The sequence below is a fragment of the Haliotis cracherodii genome, unplaced genomic scaffold (assembly GCF_022045235.1).
Source record: "Haliotis cracherodii isolate W230 unplaced genomic scaffold, xgHalCrac1.p SCAF_24, whole genome shotgun sequence".
NCBI classification, from domain to species: domain Eukaryota; kingdom Metazoa; phylum Mollusca; class Gastropoda; order Lepetellida; family Haliotidae; genus Haliotis; species Haliotis cracherodii.
In genome coordinates, this window is record NW_027266280.1 from 9,474,766 (window position 1) to 9,498,265 (window position 23,500).

At 41.0% G+C, this 23,500-nt stretch overlaps 1 protein-coding gene across 3 annotated transcripts in view; it reads left to right on the plus strand.

The window, feature by feature from the left end:
• Positions 1-19,644, plus strand: part of LOC139472281 (serine-rich adhesin for platelets-like) — an 80,514-nt gene extending 60,870 nt beyond the window's left edge. For all 3 annotated transcript variants that reach the window (XM_071254706.1, XM_071254708.1, XM_071254707.1), the window contains exons 3-5: positions 3,396-6,398; positions 16,033-16,065; positions 16,614-19,644. In XM_071254706.1, coding sequence (XP_071110807.1) covers positions 3,396-6,398; positions 16,033-16,065; positions 16,614-16,648 — 3,071 coding nt within the window. In that variant the 3' untranslated portion in view covers positions 16,649-19,644. The remainder of the gene's footprint in view (positions 1-3,395; positions 6,399-16,032; positions 16,066-16,613) is intronic.
• Positions 19,645-23,500: the final 3,856 nt, after the last annotated feature.

Consider the following 23,500-nt stretch of genomic DNA (forward strand, 5'->3'; position numbering starts at 1 on the left):
GTGAAGGAAATTGTGCCCATTACTGTCTGATATGGTACTGCATGTCATAAACTCAAATCTGGTGAATATGGCTCAACAGCATTTATCTGAAAACAGGGGTGACATTTGTCAAAACTGACACTAAAATCTTGTGTCATTTGTGGAAATTGAAGCTAAGGTCATTTTTGATCTCCTAATTCCCTCAGCTTCCTTTGTGGCTTGTGTGCATACCATCACATGAAAGGGCCCGTTGCTGCAACTGTTGACTGAATGACTGATGAGGAAGTCATGTGCAAAGCATACAGGGAGTCCATGATATGGACATCACTGCTTTGTTCATTTCCTGTCATCTTCGTCATTACGTGGGTCATTTAGAAGATACAGATACGTGAAGATCCGGGGTAGAATAGGCCTTCAGCAACCCATGCTTGCTGCAAAAGGCGACTATGCTTGTCGTAAGAGGCTACTAACGGGATCGGGTGGTCAGGCTTGCTGACTTGGTTGATGCATGTTATCGTATCCCAATTACATGGATCGATGCTCAGGATGTCAATCACCGGATTGTCTGGTCCAGACTTGATTATTTACAGCTGAATGAGGCATTAAACAACAAACAAACAAAACCAAACAAAATAGAAGATACCTGTCATGTCAAATACCTGTTGATTGTCATCCACTTGAATACTCCGATAAAGAGCAAACAAAATTGTGCAAATTCGACACACAGCTGATGATAGCCATCTGGGATTATCTATAGTATTATATCTCGATTCCATTATGATAAATACCGTGGATCATTCATCACCACACCTTTACATGTTAGCCAGGTTCAAATGACAATCTAAATTGACTAATTTACACTTTCCTTGAGTGAAACAAGTGGGGATATTGTCATCGTATTGTAAACTTTCAAATTTCAAGCTAAAGGTTTATTCATAACGGTCTTCTGATTCGATTAAATATATGTGAGGGCTTACTTGAATGAGGCCACAATTTGGATGTGGGGCTGTGCTGATCTATGATTTTGATTGGCTGTGCAAGGTGGGGGTGGTCATGTGACTTCCAAAATAAAGTGATCGTGCGAATAGGTCCATGGTATTTATCATAGTAGTATGGAGATATCATATCAAAGGATAATGTCATACGTAAGTTTGCAAGGAATGTATTAGAAACCCATGCTGCATCGTATCCCAAGTCACTTGACCCCCAACCTACTCCAACCCTCCTGTCTTCTTCCTGACTTTGGCCTTCCCCGCCACCCTATTCTCCTCCCTTCTGTCCCAAGTGTCCCAGAAGTCAGGGTTGGTTCCTTGGGTAAAAAAAAAATAAGGAGGCATGAAGCATGTTATCCCAGTAAGCATCAGCTAAAAAAACATATCTTATGCCAGCAGATGTATCCTGGGCATGTTCTGTGGAGGAACATTAGACTTAGGTAGTGGCAAATTGCCACTGTGGTGTTTTGCTGACAATGCAAGATTAGCAGTACTTTCGGAAAGATTTACAAGGATAGAAAATTTGCAGAAGTGGCTCAGTTTCCATCCCCTGGGGCTATATGGATTCCTTGTAGCATGTGCACATCGTTAGAGGGGTGATGGGGTAGCCTAGTGGTTAAAGTGTTCGCTTGTCACGCTGAAGGCCCGGGTTTGATTCCCATGTGGATACAATCTGTGAAGCCATTATTTCTGGGGTCCCCCGATGTGTTATTGCTGGAATATTGCTAAAAGCGGCTTAAAACCATCCTCGATCATTCATCATTAGAGCCAAAGTGTTCACACTGTATGACATGGCTGATCTTGTTTCATCATACTCTGGTGGTTGAGGATCAGTACTCATGCTATCAACCACTGGTTTACCTTGCTCAGACTCAATGTTGTATGAGGAAATGTAGCTGAGATATTGATGACTGCAGAAAATCTAACACTGCTTGTGTATATCTTAGCAACCCATGCTTGCCTTAAGAAGCGACTGCTTGTAGTCAGAGGCTACAAATGGGATTGGGTGGTCAGACTTGCTGACTAGGTTGATGCATGTCATCGTATCCCAATTTAGTGGATCGGTTGCTGAGTGAGGTGTTAAACAACAAACAAACAAATACAGACCAACAAACAAACAAACAAATATCATTTGCCTGACTTCTCATCTAATACAGCATAGCTTCACATTGATGTGAATACTTTTGCAAGTATCAGATCTGGAAAGAGGATGTAGATTCCTCAGAAATTGCGAGCCATTTGTTTTGCTTTTCAAGGATCAATGGACAGGGTCCTTTTTCATTGTCTCCCAACTTGCAGGTTCATATACAACGTACACTAATTTGCTACATGATGATTTAACAAAAAACGCAAATACAGTATTCGACGTAATAAGCGCCCTGTTCTAATAAGCACCCTTGGCAATAATGTATTGGCTAGTGAATAATCCCAATTAGCACCCCTTCCAATTGATCAATGTACACAAGACTTATTTATTCGCGTATAATAGGCACTTGTGTGTTATATCACCCTAAATTATGGGCAATTAAATTCTGAAAAAATACATCTGTCGTATATAAACATTTCAGACTGTCAGCATAAACCACAAAATTTCAGATCTTTCAACTCTTTTAAGAGCCCCCCCCTGTTTCTAATTTTGAGAGTGAATATTATTACGTCGAATATGGTATTACGATAATCTCCATTATATGTCTCTGCAATGTTAAGCTTGCATTTCTGAAGGACTTTATCTGCAAAATTACACATGCCATTTATGTCCCCATGCAAAGAAGGCCTTGTCCCAATTCACTCTGACATTTAGATAATGGTGTTTTTGTATTGAAGTACTTAGGGAAAGAAAAAAGAAATTAATTATTGAAAGACTTTCACACACTTGTTTGAGAATCATTCTCCAGACTGACCTTTTGTGTGTCCAGTAGCATTTGACATTAAGGCATAAGAGGATAGTGCAACGGTGGGAGCTTGTATTAGGTTGTGTCAGTCAGTTATTGTTGAGAGGACATTAGCTCTTGCTGTTCTGGATCAGGTGATAACATCAACAGCAGCAGAAAAATCATTAAATCTAATCACAGAAGTGAGCAGAGCCTTGCTTCAACACTGCGCCATGATAATCACGATTAACTGCGCATCTGGGTCATTGGGGTAATTCAGCTGTTCTCCATTGACCTCATGTGGAGTCATTATTTCAAACATTTTGAGAAAAAAAAATTCAAATGAAGTAATTCTTTGTGATCATAAATGGGGTTTAGCCCTGGGTTAAAGCGTTCATTTGACATTCTGAAAACATTTTGATTAGCCAGTGGTAATATGTGAAGTCAGAATTTTCTTTTCCATGATATTGCTGGAATATTGCCTAACCTTATGTAAGAATCTTCTTGTGAACTTTCTGATCTTGGTTTGTAATTCTTTGTCTTCTTTCTTCAGATGATGCTGATGAACGTGTGAGCAGCTCAAAGACCAGGAATAGTTGCCATGACATAAACGGAAACCCAATTGCACCTAGTGCCTACAGGCAAATGAGAGAGCCACCCAACAAGTCAGTCGAGGGAAGTCTTGTCAGCTCAAGAAAGCCTACTAATTATGGAACATATCCCCAAAACCCCCCTGAATTTCCACGTGAAACTTCGAATTTCGACTCTTTCCCATTTCAAGGGCAATCAGTTAAAGACTTGGAAGATGGGTCCTCTAGCACTGATCGCAAGAAATCTCGGAAAAAGACACACAAGGAGCCTGTGAAGCTTGCTGAAGATATTCCCAATTATGTCGGGAACATAGCTAGTGTAGACGATCTTGTCAAATTTATAGAAACACATAAATTTGGTGAAAAACAACTGAAAAAGAAAGTCAGTCAGAAGTCTAGTCCTGGCAGCGAGATTGCTGTAAAAGCAGACAAAGCAGCTAAAAAGAATAAAGAGAAGAAGATAAGGGTAGGTCAGGCAGACGAGACTAACGACTCTCACAACGAGAGTGTGGAACTTGACAACTCTCCCACCCCGGTGACCAGCGAGGCCCCAGCATCCCCCCTACCTCCAGCAGACGCAGACGCAGCTGCTGCAGACGCACGTCCAATAGTAGCAGCTGACGACGAAGAGGAGGAGGAGGACATGGGCAACTATGGTGATAAAGCTGCAGCCACCAGTGTAGTAGAATCACAAGCTCCACTGGAGGATTCCCAGCCATGCAGCAAACCAGACACCAAGGTCGTGTTGAACAAAGACATTGAACCACTTGCTGACAAAATTAGTTCTTCCAAAAGTCCTCCTTTGCATAAGAGGGAGATTGATCCGAAAGACAAGAACAAAACCAAGAACCGAGAGAAGGAGAAATCTGTGGAGGCTGTTCTCCCAGCTTCTGTGGAGAATAAGAAACAAAAGGGTAAGAACGGAAAGCCAGAGGGTCAGCTTCGGAATAATAAGAAATTGGAAAATAAGAACGATATCATTAACAATTCCAAAACTGTAGACAAAATGAAAATTGAAAATGGTCCAACAAGGATGGTGTCTAATTTAGACAGTGATGATCTTGCCATCACTGAAAATCATCAAGACTATATTTTCACTGACATTGATAACCTTCCTCCAGTGGAACAAGAGTTCACTTTGGTGAGTAAGAAAAAGAAACGTCCAGGTGCTAAAGACGTTGTGTCCGAGATTCCTCGCCAAAAGAATGGACCAAGGGAGAATCGGGGTCTTCCACAGCCCCGGTCTGTGACACCACCCCCTATTTCCTCACTGTTAAAGAAGGAACAAACTCGGGATCTCAGCCCGTCAGCTTTCCCAGCTCTTGGAAAAAAGGCAAATGCCGCCAAATCACGGCCTACTTTCAGAGAGGGAAGGAGGAACTCGTTCGGTGATGTTCCAATTGATACTCTAACTGAACTGAGGTCCCAGGATGACAGTGACATTGAGTCGGTGAAATCACTCCCTGCTGCCAAAGGAGGCAGTCTGAGTGAGTTTGTGTCCCGTTTCCCAGTGTCTTATGCAAAGATGGCTGCTGCGCCTAAACCACCCAATTCACCCACCAGCCCAAAAGCTGAGGAACAGGAGCCATTTGACACCCAATCTGACAATGCCAACTCCAGGAAACCTACCGTCTGGAAAGGCAGTCCAACTGAACGCAGACATTCAATCGGATCAAGTCCTGAAGATACCAAACAGGAAAACAGTCCAAAGTTAACACAGAGATCACGACAGAAAAGTGGTAGTCAAGAATTCCTTCTGTCAGACCCTGTGATGGTCGATAAGGATGTGTCTGTGCCTGCTAGTGTAGACGTGGAATTCAGTTCTGTGAGTGTGAGTGATTCGAAGGTCGTCTCGAGTAGTAGTAGTTCTAGCGATAACACGGTTTCAGAGGACACTCTGACAAGTGTGAGTCCGTCGGGGGGACAACCCTCCAGCTCCTCCAGTGACAGTCATCCTATTCCACTCATTACTGTAACAAATGATTCCAAAATGTCTGGTAATCAAATCGTAAAAACTGAAAACCCAAATGGTCCTAAGAACGGGCCCCCAAACGGTCCTAAGAATGGGCCGAAAAATGGACCTCAGAGAACTATTAAGACGGAAGTGTTGAACTACACCGAAAGTTCACGATCTCAACATGCTGTGAATCTGGGTAGTATTTCCAAAGAAAACCCTGGTAAGCAAATGTCTGTGAGTGCTCGTGTTGTTGGTAACAATAGCAAGAAAAATAATAAATCTGTAATCTTCCTGGACAAACGATTTGGTGAAGCCCCAGAAAACCTGGGCATTACGTTCGGGTTTGATTCCAACTTCGAGCAGGAAGTGAAAAGCAGCTGTGACAATGACCATGTGACAACTAGTGTGAACAATATTCAGCAGCAAGGAGCTACTTCTTGTGAAAGGAAAGAGAGTGTAAATCATAATCAAAGTGAACCTCAGTCTATACCAGTGACGTTACCAAAAGACAATTCTAAGAAATCAGAGCCAACTGTTCCTAAACCATCAGAAACACCATCACAACCAACACCAAACAATGGCGGTGGGGCGGAGGTTCTTCCAGGCAGTGTCATCAGTTCCTCCTCATCCTCCACCACAGCCAAGATGTCCAAGACACGCGTGGGAGGACTCAACGGAGTTGTGCTGCCGAAAACTCAGGGTTATAGAAACAGCCATGGTTCCGATGCATTAAGGACCGAACATGTAGCAGCATCTAGTGAGACTAAGTTATCAGCTGCTGCTGCTGCTACTGCTTCTTCCAGCAAAGATAATAATAAAACTGTGCTTTTTTTCTATGGTGAAGGTATTGTAGCGAAACTTGAGAACTCCGATGTGTCAGTTGATTCCCGGGATGCTGAGCCTCCGCCCACACCAACTAGTCAACACAAAGGACAGCTTGCATTCTCCCCCGACGCCAACCACAGAGGGAAGTTCAATGTGTCTGAGGCTGTGGCCTACTTGAAGAAAGGTAAGTCAGGGCTCTCAACAACACCTTCATGATGCCTTCTTCGACTTTTGCCACTTGTCTGAAGCCTGAGTCTTTTAGGATTCTGTTCAGTGTTGTAAGCTTAGCTAACAATTAGGGATCTCATCGTATAATACATATCAATAAGTTTTAATATGGAAACTGTATCATTGCAGATATTTATATCGATTCTGAGTCGATACAAATTTCTGAAAAACAATACCAAGTTAATAATTCTCTGTGCCACAGCAACGTTAACATTTATTACGATTACCATGGTTCAGTCTCATTAAAATCAGATCTTAGTTCTCGCTACCGCTAAACAAAGATCTGAGGACATCTCATTAGGGGTCACGTCAGAACAACTTTTCATCCGACCAATCAGAACGTCGCTTACAAGATTATGAAAGTGACAGTCAGAATGTGATTTCTAATCACGCAACCTCAAAAACTTTAACGTAGGGTATTCCGAATGATATTTACGGGCTTAACGAATGAATCCATACAATCCATACAATCTAGACAATCTATTAGCCATTCCAGAATGTTCTTTTGTTCAGGTTTCAAATTTTTAATCAAGAATTTGTCAAAATATGTTTCGAAGCGTAGTCGCCAATTTGAAATTAGTGTCGTAAAGCACGAGAAAGCTGCCTTCTGATTGGCTAATGTCTACTTCTTGTCAGTCATTCCATTGGTCGGTCAAAATTCGCGCAACGTCCGTCTGATGTGACCTGTAATGGGGTGTTCTCAGTTCTTTGTTTAGCGGCAGTGAGAACTAAGATCTGATTTTAATGAGATTGACCATGGTTAAGAAACAGAAAATTCAAGTTTTGACCTTCAAAAAATCCTCATTGGTCATATTTAGTTTTAAATTGTTTCATTAAATAGGTAATCTTTATCTGTATACATACAGAAAAAATAATTTTTGTGATGGCAGGGACACAGACATTTTATCAGTTACAATTTTTTTTATTTTTTTTATTTTTTTTAATGCAACATTTGCGTTAATTGACAACCCTGTCAAACTAAATTGTGTTAACAATGAGGCATCAGAATGTGTACTCAGAAAGAATGTGCTACTCATGTCAAGATGTATATCAAATGATTTATTTTGACAATAGGGACTAGAAACCACTAAAGCAGTTGAAGCAGGGATGGTTGTTGTTTGTGTTAGGTATTGTAAATTGTAAAGCTACAATACCTGGAAAAAAATAGTCAATTTGTTTTTAAAAAAGCCCTGCAACCAAAATTCTGTTTTGATAAAAGGTGAGCCACAAAGTCAAACACAGCCAAACAAATAATAGGATAATAAACATCAATGACTTAGATATATATGTGCATCGGGGGTATATAGTTATACTCTATCTATTATTTAATTTGAAACTACTGACACACTAGGCAGGTCGGGGGTATTAGTGAGCCACGCTGACTTTTGCCCTTGTTTCACTTCTGTTGAAGTAAGGGGCGGTCGGGTAGCCTAGTGGTTAAAGCGTTCGCTCGTCACGCCATGGGTACAATGTGTGAAGCCCATTTCTGGTGTCCCCCGCCGTGATATTGCTGGAATATTGCTAAAAGCGGCGTAAAACCATACTCACCTACTCACTGTTGAAGTAGGCTGGAGAGTAGGCTGGGACAGGTAACTCGGGTACTCGGGTACTCGAATGGATCCTGAGTAGGACCCGGGTACCCACATAACTACCCAGACCCGTGGTTAGTCATGTGATATTCTGTAATGACATTAACAATGAAACTCTATGGTTACACTACAAGTGTAGCTAATGTTCACATTTCTTTCTCACTATGCAAGCATTCGTTCTGACTTTTATATGTTCGAGTAAGGATCAACTGCAGTGTATGCATGATCAGACGGTTTTATACGTGTATCTCAATCGTTTTTGTCAGGTCTGCGGTAAAACAATTCCCATTCGGACATTTTGTACCCAACTCTTGAGACCTACATCTGGTATCAGGGTAGAACCGGGTAATAGGGTGTCAGGTACCCGGGCAGTCAAGTTTGACTCGTCCCAGCCCTACTGGAGAGAGTAAGAGATTACAATCTATCAGAATGTCAATGTAACTGTGAAAAAAAAAAAGAAAAAAAAAAGTACCAGTACCCAATTATTCCCGATGCAGATTTAATAAAAGAAAAAAATGAAATGACTGAAAAGTGACGCTGATCTGTAAACAAGGGATTTAATTACTAAAATATATTGCCACTTATAAAACCAGCTGTGAAAAATAACCAATTAAAGCGGGAAGCTTATTCCTTTACTACTGTTGTATACCTGATTGGAGTTGGTATATTGAGGACATACAGGCGGTGGAGCTAAGGTGGGTAATTTATCAACTTACAGATTAACTGAGCAAGACCAGACACATATCAGGGTGATTCAACGGCTGTCACATGACATCAGGTCATGTGACCTGATATCTCTCTGTTCGAGTGCAATTTGTCACTTGTTAGAGTTCATGTCAACTGATAGACTTGCACAAGTCTGTAAGGCAGTAATTATTTTTTTAAATCATAATTTTTAGGTTATATGAATAATAAGGACACATTTTCTGTATTAAAGACTGGCGTCCTGTAGCGTCTTATTTTCTCTCTTTTATCTAGACTTGTAAAGGGATAGAATTACTATGTCCATCCATGACTTATCATTCAGTACTGCCTTGGAGCAAGGCTAGTCCATCTGAGGGTGCTTTGTACTGCGTTTGGATAGTACTTTTCCATGGGGGTTGTGGGCATGGAAACAAATGGGGCAACATAGCCTAGCCTTGCTCCAAGGCTGTACTGGAAGAAACATCCATGAATGTGTAGTAATTCTATCCTAATAGCCAAGTCTAGATATGTGGACAGTGGGGACTCCAGTCTCTCATAGGGACAACTTGTTATTATTTACATAATCTAGAACTTATGATTTAAACTAATAATTATTGCTTTAGAGACTTGTGCAAGTCTAAACATATCCATACAGAGCAGATACACTAGGTTTTAGAAGGTATTGGGGGGGAGAACAATGGGAGAACATTTTCATGTAGACATTAGAAAACAAGAAATGAACAGTGCTCATTAATATTAATATTGGTCGAGACAAGCTGCTTCCAACATATTTTCAGTTTTGTTAGCACGTGTTATTTTGTCAGTTGACTTGACATACCTCCACCAATCAAAATCAGAAGGATAATACAGTTGTAATCAGTGCATGAATCTTTCTACTCAGCAACCAGACAATTAGTCATGCACCATGACTGTGGCATATATGTATTTTATGAAACCCAGTGTTCCCTCTGGCTTTTGAAATTGCCAGTCCTTGTGGACTAGCAACTCTTAAAATTACCAGTCCCCCCTAATTTTTGCCAGTCTCAACTTTCAATAAATACAAAAACACGTGAAAATTATTTGGTTTCAATTCTTTCAACATCATGCTCAGTGCAAAGATGTCATCTCTGAAGTAACTTAGTTAGATCTATACGTCATTCACACAAACTTCAGTCATAATTTTCTCTTTTTTTTAATATATTGTGACCAAGTTGCTACAAATGGATATTTATACTAGTAATAGACCAGGGGAAACCCTGATGATAACAGACAAGCAGACTTTATTTGAAAAATGTACTTATATGAATATCACTGATGTTTTGTTCAACAACAAAGACTTATAAGGTACTTTATTTGCCGGTCCACAGGGACTGGCAGTCACATGAATTACCAGTCCAAGCCTAAGATTACCGGTAAAAACTGGTAATTACCAGTAAACGGGAACACTGAAAACTGAACCAATCTAGATTTATATAAAAGCAAGTCTAGCCAGCTCTATTTAGCATCAGGAACAAAATATTTTAGAGGAGAGAAATGTATTATGTAATAACAGATTCATAGACAATTTGTTAGTCACTGGAGATTACCGATTGTTGACAAGACTAATTCATAGACTATATATTTCATGTGCTGGAGTAAATTTTTTGTCACAATGTTGAGCCTTAACCTTTATGATTTGGGGTTTTGAGAATCTAACAGCTGTTGTTTTTGTGTGTAATAGATAACATTGTTTTATTTATCTAAAATTGTTCTAACTTTACAAAAGTGATTTGAATAATTGTTCATTGTTCAAAGCGCTTCCAGCATTGCCATAGCTCTAAAGTGACACACGTTGGATGCACGTCATTTGTAACAAATACACTTGATCAGCTGAAACAAGTACACTGTGATGACTGTTGAAACTCTATATGTATGTTTGTAGGTATTTATGTGGCCCAGACAACTGAAGTGAATATGCTTTATGCAGATGGCATGGGGTGTGGTGGAAGTGGTATTGATATGTGGGAAGGAGTGGGTGGGAGTGGCAACCATTGTGCAGGATGGTAGTTAGTCATTCTTACAGTCAGGGCAAGGGTGGACCAGTCGTCTAAGGCGCCGCGATTCGCTGTGCAGGGTTGTGTCCCTTGGGTACGCCAGAAACCTATGATTGTGGGTTTGAGGCCCGGTTCGCCCAGTTTATGTTTCTAGGTTTGTCAGCACCATACCCGTGCTCTTGGTTTCAAGTGGTAAACATCAGCGTTAAACCCCACCCGCTCACTCACTCACTCACACACTCTCACTCACTCACTCACTACTCACTCACTCACTCACTCATTCATTCACTCACTCACTCACTCACTCACTCACTCACTGTCCCATACTATTTTCCCTTCTGCCCAGCCCGTACTTTAATGCTATAGCCTTGAATGAAGCAAGTCCAGATTTTCCATAGTTTTCCATCTCACTGGGGGTTCTTTTCAGTTTAGATGTAGTTGCTTGTTTCTATCAGAATAATATTTTCAGAGACTAGACATTAATCTAGAGTAGTCTCCGAACCGGGGAGAGGGTTGCTGCACAGTATCTGTGGCAGTCGACATTTCTCATGCTGCAACATTCTTGTGGTGCTAGGCTGCTATATTTAGTGGTTGAGGAGACATTCCATGTGTTAGATGCATAAAACATGCATGCATCAGATAGTGATGTAAGGGTCACAGGGTGGCTTGGGGGTGGAGAGTGGGAGGTTGGGAGGCTTAGTCTTAGGGGGGGGGGGGTGAGGGTAATGATATCAGGGGATGGGAGGTTGTGAGTGATTTCTTTTTGTGTGTGTGTGGGGGGGGGGGGGCTTGCATTTATGCATTGGGTGACATTAGGGATAGGTTAGAGAGAAGGGCATTGAGGGTGGAGGGACAGAGACATGCGGTAGGGTGGGGATGGATTAGAGAATTAGGCTAGGGTCGGTGGACGGGGACTAGTGCAGGGTGAGGCGAGGATGGTTTGGTGGGAGAGGGAGGATTAACTGCTGATAAAAAGGTTTCATATTTTCTGACTGACAATACTTAATGTTACACACATGGTCCAGCATCTTATGGAAGTAATGTTTACTCAACCACCTTATGATCTGATTAAAGTTTCACACACTGTAGCTGATTTAGGAACAGTGTTCAAACTTATACATGAAAGTGAAGGGGCCTGTTGTAACCCTTATAGACTGCCTCCATGGTCTAGTGGTAGAACATCCAACCCGAGAGCGCAAGGTCGGGTTTCGATCCCTGGCTGCACGATACCAAAAAGCATTAAAAATGGTACTTGTTGTTACCCTGCATGGCACTCAGCATTTAGTGGCTAAAACAAGGACTGGTCAGCTCGAAGTCAGGATACTGTGTCTCAGTGGGGTATTCATGTTAAACTGCAGCATGGGCTAGCACTATGAAATCAACATTAGTCCTGACTAATACAAACACACAGTCTATAATGCACGCACGCACGCACGCATGCACGCACGCACGCATGCACGCACGCACGCACACACACACTATGCATGCCCATCGCTATGGAAGTACAATAATCTTCAACGTGACGTTAACCCCATTTCACCTCACCTCATGAGTAACCGTTATATTAAAACTTGAAGATTAAGGAGGTCCCAAGATTGAAATACCATGGGAGAAGACGTGAATGACCCCAGGACGACCTAAATTTCAACTATATTTTATTTTGATAATAAGATGGATTGAAGGCTGCAAGAAAGGATGGAAGAAATGTTGAGATAGTATGAAGCCTAGGCAACTAACTACCACTGCTTGTGCCAGACCCACGAATACTGTCGTCATGTAGCTTTGGAATTTCCCAGTGTGAGGCAATCTAATGACTGTTTCTCTCTTTATTCCCAACATTCTGCATCATGTGCCGTGCAGTGATAAAAGTCATCAGAAATATGTAGGAATTTCTCCTCTGTTTTCATTTACCCAATAATGAGTAAAGATATATCCAAGCTGACATTAACCAGAGACTTATCTAAGTTCCTTCAGCTGTTTCTCAGTTGAGTCAAAGCAACTGTCAGCTTTCTAACAAATGGTTGATAGTGTATCTTTAAGGGATGACTCATGGCTGTGGGGCTTTAGGTCCGAAATATGATTTTGAGTACAGCTGTTCTCTACTGGGCAGGACAGGCCACAGTCGAATTGTGTTCCACAAAGCTATCTTAGTGTTAAGGTGATCGTAACTCCCATACTTTAACATAGGCTTACGATCTGTGTAGCGCTTAGGTCAAGTTGTGTTCCACAAAGCTGTCTTAGTGTTAAGGTGATTGTAACTCCCATACTTTAACATAGGCTTACGATCAGTGTAGGGCTTAGGTCAAGCTGTGTTCCACAAAGCTTTCTTAGTGTTAAGGTGATCGTAACTCCTATACTTTAACATAGGCTTACGATCAGTGTAGGACTTCGGTCAAGTTGTGTTCCACAAAGCTATCTTAGTGTTAAGGTGATCGTAACTCCCATACTTTAACATAGGCTTATGATCAGTGTAGGGCTTCAGTCAAGTTGTGTTCCACAAAGCTTTCTTAGTGTTAAGGTGATCGTAACTCCCATAGTTTAACATAGGCTTACGATCAGTGTAGGACTTCGGTCAAGTTGTGTTCCACAAAGCTATGTTAGTGTTAAGGTGATCGTAACTCCTATACTTTAACATAGGCTTACGATCAGTGTAGGACTTCGGTCAAGTTGTGTTCCACAAAGCTATTTTAGTGTTAAGGTGATCGTAACTCACATACTTTAACATAGGCTTACGATCAGTGTAGGGCTTAGGCCGAATTGAGGAACGGGGTCCTGGTGGTGTTTGATTGCAAGGGTAGGAGTGGTTTGTAGGATGGGGAAGATGGATGTTCTATCAGGTTGGGATGGAGGATGGCTGTACAAGCCTAAAATAACAGTACAACTTAAAACCACAAGTCCTGTAACATCTTCCTCTTCTTGTCTTGTTACCTCGGCTAATACTATTCTACATGTGAGCAAAGATGACCCTGAAACTGATACCAAATGACAAGTCCTGCACACTTTTTGGCACTGACGGTGGAAAAAGGTACACGTATTTGGCAGGATAATACAGGTCAAAAACCTCAATGACTGAAACACAAATCATTACATAGCTTGATAACTTGTAGATTTATGTGCATAAAAGTGGTAACATATAATTAATTTCATGCCACAATTATTCCAATCTTTCAGTATATCATATTTTTGGTTGTATTCCAGCGATGACATCTGTCGACTGTCATCAATTATTCATAAAAAGTGACATAGTATTTGTATTACAACTGACACACTATCTGGTTGTTCATCCTTTGATGCTTCCATACCTGGAGTACATAGAATGAGCTCAAGGTGATTTTATCGCACCATCGTCCTCACGAGGTGTCAGAAAGGGCAGAAAAACAAACTGTGTGCAACAGCTGCCAGTTGTAGGGAGCAGGATCAATAGGGTGCATGTCCCGCGTCACATGTCACTTTGTACCTACATGTGTCACTATTGATGGTGGTAGTCCTTCAGTCTGACAAGGACGTTTTGGAAATATACATCCTGTAAATTTTAATCAGGATCAGTATTATAACATTGTAGATAAATGACTGTGAATTTATAAGGATAAGTATTTCTAACTTTGTGGACAAATGTCTGTAAGTATTAATTGGGATCAGTATTTAAAACAATGCAGGTAAATGTCTGTATATATTTATCAGGATCAGTATTTAAAACATTGCAGATAAATATCTGTAAATATTTATCAGGATCAGTATTTAAAACATTGCAGATAAATGTCTAAATATTATTTAGGATAAGTATTTATAACTTTGTGAACGATTGTTTGTAATTTATTAAGATCAGTATTTTTAACATTGTAGATAAATGTTTGTAAATATTAATAAGATACAGAATTTACGGATGTCAACTTTTTTATTATGAGGAACACAACGTTTCGGAGTATATACTTACTCCTGTATCAGGTTTTGGATGAAGGAGTAAGTATATATTCCGAAATGTTGTGTTCCTCAAAATAAAAAAGTTGACATCCCAAAATTCTCTTCCTCATGTGTATCACTTCTAAATGCTTTTCAAAGACTTAATATTAATAAAGATAAGTATTTATAACTTTGTGGACAGATGTCTGGAAATATTAATCACGCTGAGATGGTAGCAGTGTATGTTGGAAAATCCACTTGTCCCCCAGCACCAAAATAGTGTGAACATGAAAATACGAAATTGCAACTCCCCTGAAGAAAACTTCTGGATCCAGGCAGATTGTTGTTCAGTGGCGAGTGCTTCATTTTTCTTTTACAGCGTCACTAAGTTTAGACTGCTTATACTCAAGTTTATCCTTTATAGTCGCCAGGGTATAAGAGTATCAGTGTCAGACATGTCAAATATAGGAAGCAATTAACCTTAAAACATGCAGCCATGAGACACATTTATCTTGACTTGCTCAGAGGCTCCCGGCCCCAAGTCTGCATTAAATGTCAATAAATAAATCCCTTATTGGAATTTAAATCTCTCATTCATGTTATTATTCAAAATTGTCATGGCGTTGTAGAGGGGACTTGGATTTCCCTGATAACAGGACCTGAACACATGTAGCTAAAAGTACTGTCAAGTCAGTGTGGTAGCACAATTCACTCATTCTGCATTTATTAATGAAGTGATGTATGCCATCAATGTCATCTTCCTGAGGCAAGGGAGTTAACTGACTTTAAAAATCCAGTTTCCACCCTTGCCAAACTAGACTGGAATGTCCAGGCTCGATCCCAGCGCCACCAGTGGCTCTTACGAGTTATGTCCCTTCTATTTCCCCTCCTATTGACCAATCAGATTCCATCTCTCATATCGTTTGAATTTGTTTCAAACAAAATGGCAGCACCCAGTCAAGACGATCTGATTGATAATCAAGATCTATATTGTAATAAAACGGGTCTTAAGTGCATCAAATTACTTGAGCACCTTGATTAAAAACATGAAGAACTTTGCAAAATATCTGTCGACGCCAAGTTGGCAGTACGCATGGTTTGCATATCCTGGAGTCAACCAAAATCTGCATGATGAAATCCATGTTGTTTACAAAGCAGATGTCTAGTTCATCACACAATTTTGATTGGACTATGCACAGACTCTTTAATCCATTCAAAATGTATCTCCTGAATTCCAGCCTAGTTCGGCAAGGGTGGATACTGGACTTTTATTGTCATTGTCAATTAATGCCTTTGCCTCGGGAAAATGATTAATCTGAATATTTCACTGGTTCAAAAAGGATGTTGTTTGCACCTGTACTGATGATATTGTGTTTGTTTGCAGAGTGGGACAAGGTGCTTGAACAGAAAGATAAAAGTAAGTGCATGCCGTATGCAGTTGGTAATGTTGGCATATGTATTCACCGACATAACGACATTGTTACAATAGGGTCCATGGTGGCCAAGTGGTCTTAGGCGCCACAGTTCACTGTGCAGAGTTGCGTCCCTTGGGCACATCTGAACCCTAAGTCGTCGGTTCGAAATCCCAGTTTCCCTCAATCATGTTTCTAGGTTTGTCAGCACTATACCCGTGCTTGTGGGTTTCACAAAAGTGGTAATCCTCTGAGACCTGTATCACATTCCCTCATTAAGCTGACACGCCATGATATAACTGGACCAAATTGCGTGTATCGAAGCTCATGATGTCAGTCACTGGATTGTCTGGTCCAGACTCGATTATTTACAGATCGCCATCATATAGCTGGAATATTGCTGAGTGCGGCGTTAAACAACAAACAAACAAACAAAAATGATATAACTAGAATACTGTTCAAAGCGGCGTTAAAACAACTCACCATGTGTTAGTTTACATGTAAGACACTAAATGGATCCTGTGAGACTAAATGATCATTTGTCTGTTTTCAGATCCTCAAGCAGTTCAGTTTTATGATGGTCAGTAGATCACAACCACCACAAACAGTCCAAGACATGGGATCAGTTGATCATGTGATCTCTCACATCACATGTCGATCATGTGACAACAGTGAGTGGTGTTAACCACATGGGAGCTGGGAGAAAGCAGGTGTTGATGACATGGATTGAGAAGGAAGTGTTTCTCTCTGTGTTGATTGCTTCATATCTTTGCTGAAAGGGAAAACATGTAGATGAATGGAGAAAAAAAAGATGAAAAACATTTAATATTTTCTTTTGCTGTAATCTATTTTTGCGTGTGGAGAAGTGGCAGCAAAGTTTTTTGTTTTGTTCAATTTGTTTTTTAACGCAAGAAAAGCATTTACAAGAAGCTATCCCATGATTGTTTGTTGTACGGACTTGTTTTCTGTCATATGGACTTGTTTTCTGTCAAACCATGCATCTTGTAGACTTGATTTGTTTGATGTGGAGGCAGATGACCCCCATCCTTGTTATATTTATTGACTACAGACCAAACATCACCTGCGGTCAATGCACATTTTACCATTGGTGTCACACGAGTGCCACTGATTACATCTTCAACCATACATTCACTGGGCATTTAACTCCTCTGGCAGATGGGCTATCTTGTGGGTCACTACTGAAGGACAAGTCTCAACCAATAATCTATCTCATTAGCGACATTCAACACAGGATGACAGAGTGTGTACACCTCAGGATATGTGCCGTAGCATCTGTCTGCGTAGATGTGTGTGTAGTAGTCCTGTCCATGCTGCTGCTGCTGCCGCCGCCGCCACCGCTGCATTTGGATCAGCTTCAGAACTATGTCTGCCCACAGGAATACTACCACCTATTCTATCACTGCTCCAGGAGTCATAAGTATAAAGCCACAAGCATTTTCCCACTTGTGACGTCTTCGTGAAACTAGGATCGAATGTTTTTGTGACAAAGATGACGCGACATTATCGTCAGGCAGGCATTTATGTTGAGAACCGATTTGAAACAGCACAAGCAAGTCTATTGTTTTACCAACCCAATCTTATCTTTAGTCCAAGAGAAGAATATGTGAGTCTTGCTAAAGTGCGTACCTTCCACCATTGAGTTCCGTTCTCCATCTCCGTGCCTTTATGTTCCGTTGACTGTCCTATCCGCTGCTGCTGCTGCTGCTGCCGCCGCTGCCAGCTCCGTCATCAAAACCTGCAAGGCCAGTGATAAACTTTCAAGATGGCCGACACCCGAGGGACACCTATTTCTAAAGTATCTCTTCTCTCGCGACGTGTACGCTTTACATCTACGGTGCTAACATGGACGCTAGCCATTGACTGTGATACCAGAGATCAACTCTTTTTGGACGTACGTGACGACCTGTATGTGAACACTTGTATGTGAACACTTGTATGTGAACACTGGTGTTTTCTACTTCCTGTGCGATGATTCTTGGAGAGATGTGAGTGTGCAGTTCAGGCAGCAGCCTCCACTAGCCTGTGTCTGCCCGCACCACTGACAGGTGTGTCTGTCTGTCTGTCTGTCCGTGTCTTACACCACCATTCGTGTGCAGTTTGTGTTGAAATACCCTGGTCTGTGATGAGCGGCAAGTTGTGTTGTTGCCCTATTTGTGTTGTCAATGTATAGTACATACATCTGTGATCCAACTCGATAGATGAGGATTCAAAGGAGGATTCAAAACGTGAACTAGCCACCTGCCCACAATCGTAGATTCCTTAGAGGATACCTGTTAGACCGCATGACAACTAACTGCCTGGTAGTAGCTGTGTGTGATTAAAGCAGCTGGGCATTCGAGCTGGTCAGGAAACTGTCCTCATCCATTAGTAGAGCAAGCTACCACTGCCTGGCACATTGAAGCTAGTTGTCATCTAATAGTATTTGCTGCAAAGAGTGCGCATCCACCAAATGTCGTGTGTCCATGTTGAACATGTCTGTCAGTCTCCAGACCTGGATAGAATCCCGGTCCAAGTCCGGAACCGGGTCCGAGGCCTGACAGAGTGAAGTGTACATTTGTATCATAACCAGAGCTATTACGGCTTGTAGACAATAATTTGACTGTTATTTAAGAAACAATCCAAAAATTGAAAATCATTCCGTGTGATGCTGTAAGCATGTAGGAACCGTGGGGTCTATGAGGGAGGGTTTATGCTGTGAGAACAGTTCAAAGAAATAACATTATTTCCATAGGACTTTTTTGTCGGAATCTATGCGTTTATACCATACATCAGTGTGCGCCATCAGGACCTGTGATGTTATTTCCAGTAATCTTTGTTTACAAAATGCTTTAAAAAAAAAATCATCAACAAAAGCAATGACGCTGATGAAAAGTTTTTTTCCAGATTTCAAACTGATAACAATTTTGTGCTGAACCAGCAAAAATGTCAAAGTCATTCTGTATGTTTTCTACTGGTGACTTCGAGTTTTCTACAAAAGTCAACTCAAAATTGGAGGGGAAGGAGAACCAACCGTCGTAAGTCAACTGGGATGGCCTGAGCCATGTGTTGACTGAGAGGCTGGGGCAACCATAACATGAGATGTGCCCAAGTGCATATCGTGGGTATCTGTAGTGATGTGGTAACCTGTGAAACGTTGTACGTTGCAAGAAAGATGAAGAGACTGTTACATGGTTTCAGGGTGGGCTGTAGTCTTCTATTGCACAAAACAGCCATTTTAGTAGATTAGATATTTATTTTATAACTATTTAATTAACATGTGACCTATTTGGTGTCTGTGCTTTGATTATATTTCCCATTTAATCAGTTTGAATATTTTGGCATAATCTTGAGATTTGAATGTATTTAAATTGATTGATTGACAGTAATATTTTTCATCATGGAATGCCATGTCATCAAGCATCAAGATCCGGCCAAAACGGTTGCAATCATGTCTGTCATTTTAGTATCTTTTATGAGAATAATAATTGTGTATGTGCAACTTTAAAGACTACAGCTTACTCTGGCTATTCAGAACTGTTAAAAAATTGTTATGGTGAGATATAAAATAAACAGCTTCTGTTTCAGCTATCTTGTGTGTTCTTTAACTCATCAGAGCTGGGATTGATATGGGGAAGATTCTTCAGTATGTCCGTGGTAAATGTCTATAAGGCCTGCATCACTTTGTGCTTTCTGCCCACATGGAGCCGACATGCTGTGATATTGCTGAAATACTGTTCAAATTGGGGTGTCCATTCACTCGGGTCATCATTTAGAATACTTGATAACCTTTATTGACCCTCCTTGAAAGTGGGTGGCCAAGTTGTGTAAGGTGCTGCCAGGATTCTGCTAGTTTGAATCCCGATTTGCCCACATCAAGCTGACACGCCATGATATGACTAAAGTTATGTTAAAAGTGGTGAAAACCGCTCACTCTTTGGTTTTACCCCACATTAAGCAGAGATACTGTGAGAGCAACTTTGAACCTACCAGATTTTCCCTATTAGATGGGCATCTATTAATTTCATTCAAGTCATTGTATTCTGTTTACTGTTTACATCAGAAACTTATGACCCTACTGAGTCCCAAAGTCTCCAGTCCTACAAAGAGTTGGTTGGTTGGTTGATTTGTTTTTTTAACGCCGCACTCAGCAATATTCCAGCTATATGACGGCGGTCTGTAAATAATTGAGTCTGGACCAGACAATCCAGTGATTAATATCATGAGCATCGATCCACGCAATTGGGATCGATGACATGCATCAAACAAGTCAGCGAGCCTGACCACCCGATCCCGTTAGTCGCGTTTTACAACAAGCATAGTCACCTTTTACGGCAAGCATGGGTTGCTGAAGACCTATTCTACCCCGGAATCTTCACGGGGTACATTTGTAGGAAACAGTCATTATTAATGGAAGGGAGTAATCATTTCATACCATAAGTTAATGTGATAGGGATTATTATACCCAGCCACGAAGTTGAAGGGGGATATAGGAATAGGTGCTATTCCTTTGTCTTTCCGTCCGGTTTTTTTCCGGAGCAGAACTCAAAAACTGAGAGAGATATATCTTAACCAAACTTGACACATAGATAGGTCTAGTGGTGAACTAGTGCCTTTTGATAGTTTGGGATTTTTTAAATATTTATTTTTGGAGTTTCCATGGCAACGACTTTGAATAAAAATGGTGGTGTCATTTTGTCAGAGGGTATGAGTATTTCATGCTTGTTAATTTTATCGATTGATGAACCCGATGTCTTTAGGTTGGCTTCTATTTTAAGACAGAGCCTGTGATCTGACTCCAATTAAAGGCTGATGTGTATTGGAGCCCCGGCTTCTAATAGAGGAAATATGGTAACTCTCTCATTCTTGCTGGGGGCAGTCGGGTAGCCTAGTGGTTAAAGCGTTCGCTCGTCATGCCGAAGACCTGGGTTCGATTCCTGACATGGGTACAATGTGTGAAGCCCATTTCTGGTGTCCCCTGCCGTGATATTGCTGGAATATTGCTAAAAGCGGCGTAAAACCATACTCACTCACTCACTCACTCTCACTCTTGCTTTCAGAGAGTTTTGTGTAGTTAGCAGTTGGTATGGAGTATTTCATAATGAGAATGTCCTTTGAAAGCTACAGCATTATCTGTCAAAAACTCCATAATTCCCCCATCAGTATGTTTGCAGTGTAAATTCTAGTGTTATCCCATACTCCATGTTTTACATGGGCTGAAGGAGATTTCGCCATCACAAGGACATCAAACAGTGGACATGCTGCCATGGCAACCAAATAAATGAGAATATGTAGAGAAAATACACACAAAAAAGACTTATTGACACGTTGAAATTTAATTGATCACAATATTCTTGCCGACTTGTTCAATACCATGTATTTCACCTTGGGAGTAAGGAAAACATGACTTCCTGTGAACGGCTGTGATTAAATGAAGTCCAGTTAAGCAGCCAGATGTTCACCAGATTGCCACACAATACCTGTCTCAAAATAGACACAAGTTATGGATAACAGCTTCTTGAACAAACTATTATAGCAACGTTTTCGAAATAGATCCTGATGCCATTGTAAAGCATGACTGAGCCATCGATATAAGGATTTATACCGAAACATCGCTAAAGAAGAACATTAAGTGTCTACTTTGTCATCCGTCAACTTCTAAGAAATGTCTGCCTCACAATCAACCGCCTCCATTGTCTAGTGGTAGAGTGTCTGCTCTGAGAGCGGAAGGCCCAGGTCTGATGCCTGGGCTGTGTCATACCAAACGATATTTTTAAGAAAATGGTACTTATTGTTACCCTGTCTGGTGCTCTGAATTAAAGGGCTAACACAAGGACAGGTCGACTCACAGCCACTATACTGTGTCAGAGTAGGGTATCCATGTTGAACTGCATCATGGTATCTCAGTGGGCTAGCACTATAAAAATCGGCATTCACACGCACACGCACATTCACACGCACACGCACACACACACACATCCATGTGGCCGTGAACATGCAATAATCTTGAACGCTGTAAAACCCCATTTCACCTCGCCTGTGACACAATAACAGTTAGGGGTTTTTTTGTTTAAAAGAAATTACTACTGGTATATTAACACTAACACTAACCCACCAAGGAACATTTTGAAGGCCATGCAATGTGTCAAGGTCTTAAACATAGTCGAAAATCGCAAACCCTAACGTGGGAAAATCAGTAATTTTAGTCCTGAAACATTCAGGTCAATTACACTGTAGGTCAATATTACACTGAAGATTCTGTCAGTCATATCACTGCCAGCTGGATGTGGGACAAGGCCTGAAGTGATGCAGTTGTAGGCTCATCACTTGGATGAAACTGAGAAGCCTGTTTGTGCTGACAAACCAATGATCTCAATAGGGAATCAACACACTACCATCAGATCCTGGCACAAAAAGGGATGCAAGGCTTGACAGTGCTCCCCAACATGGAACAATATAAAAACAAAATGCATCACAACTTGCAAAACACTAAGCTGGCATTGATCTCGATTCCTGGAATGTGCTGTTGTGTAGGTCTTCAAGATATGTGAATAGTTGTTTGTGTCCAGGCAATCTCATTAAAATCAGATCTTAGTTTTCGCTACCGCTAAACAAAGATCTGAGGACATCCCATTACTGGTCACATCAGAACGACCTTTCGTGAATTTTTACCAACCAATGGATTCGACTAGCCAATCAGAAGGCAGCTTTCTCGAGATTTACGACACTAGTTTCAAACTGGTGACTACGCTTCGAAACATATTTTGACGTATTCTCGATTAAAAAAATAAAACTGATAAGAAGAACATTCTGGATTGGCTAAATGATGGCCTAGATTATATGGTTATAATCATAAAACCCGTAACTGTCGTTCGGAATACCCCGTGATAAATAAGAAAACACTGTCACCGACTGTCACTTTCATGATCTGGTAAGCGACGCTCTGATTGGTTGGATGAAAGGTCGTTCTGACGTGACCCTTAATTGGATGTCCTCAGATCTTTGTTTAGTATAGCAAGAACTAAGATCTGATTTTAATGAGATTGGTGTCCAGGTGATGGACCCCATCTTCAAGGGTTCAGGGTATTATATCTTCAGTCTGTTAGGATAACTACTCTGGTCCAAAAAACACACTAGCCTTGTCATTAGAATTGTCACAATCTCAAGGAGGAAGGGTTGGTGCTGCTGTTTGCTGTGCAGAGTTGTGTCCCTTGGGTACTTCAGAAACCTATGGCCGTGTGTTTGAATCCCAGTTCACCCCATTGTTCAAATGGCATTAAACTCAACTCACTCACTCACTTTAGCTATCAACCTGGGGATTCTAGGTTACATTTGATCCCCTCAACCTATGCTGGTCAGATGTAATGAGTCGGGTGGTCAGATCCCTTGACTTAGTTGATAGCATGTCATACCCTTAGGCGACTATGCTTGTCCTAAAAGGCG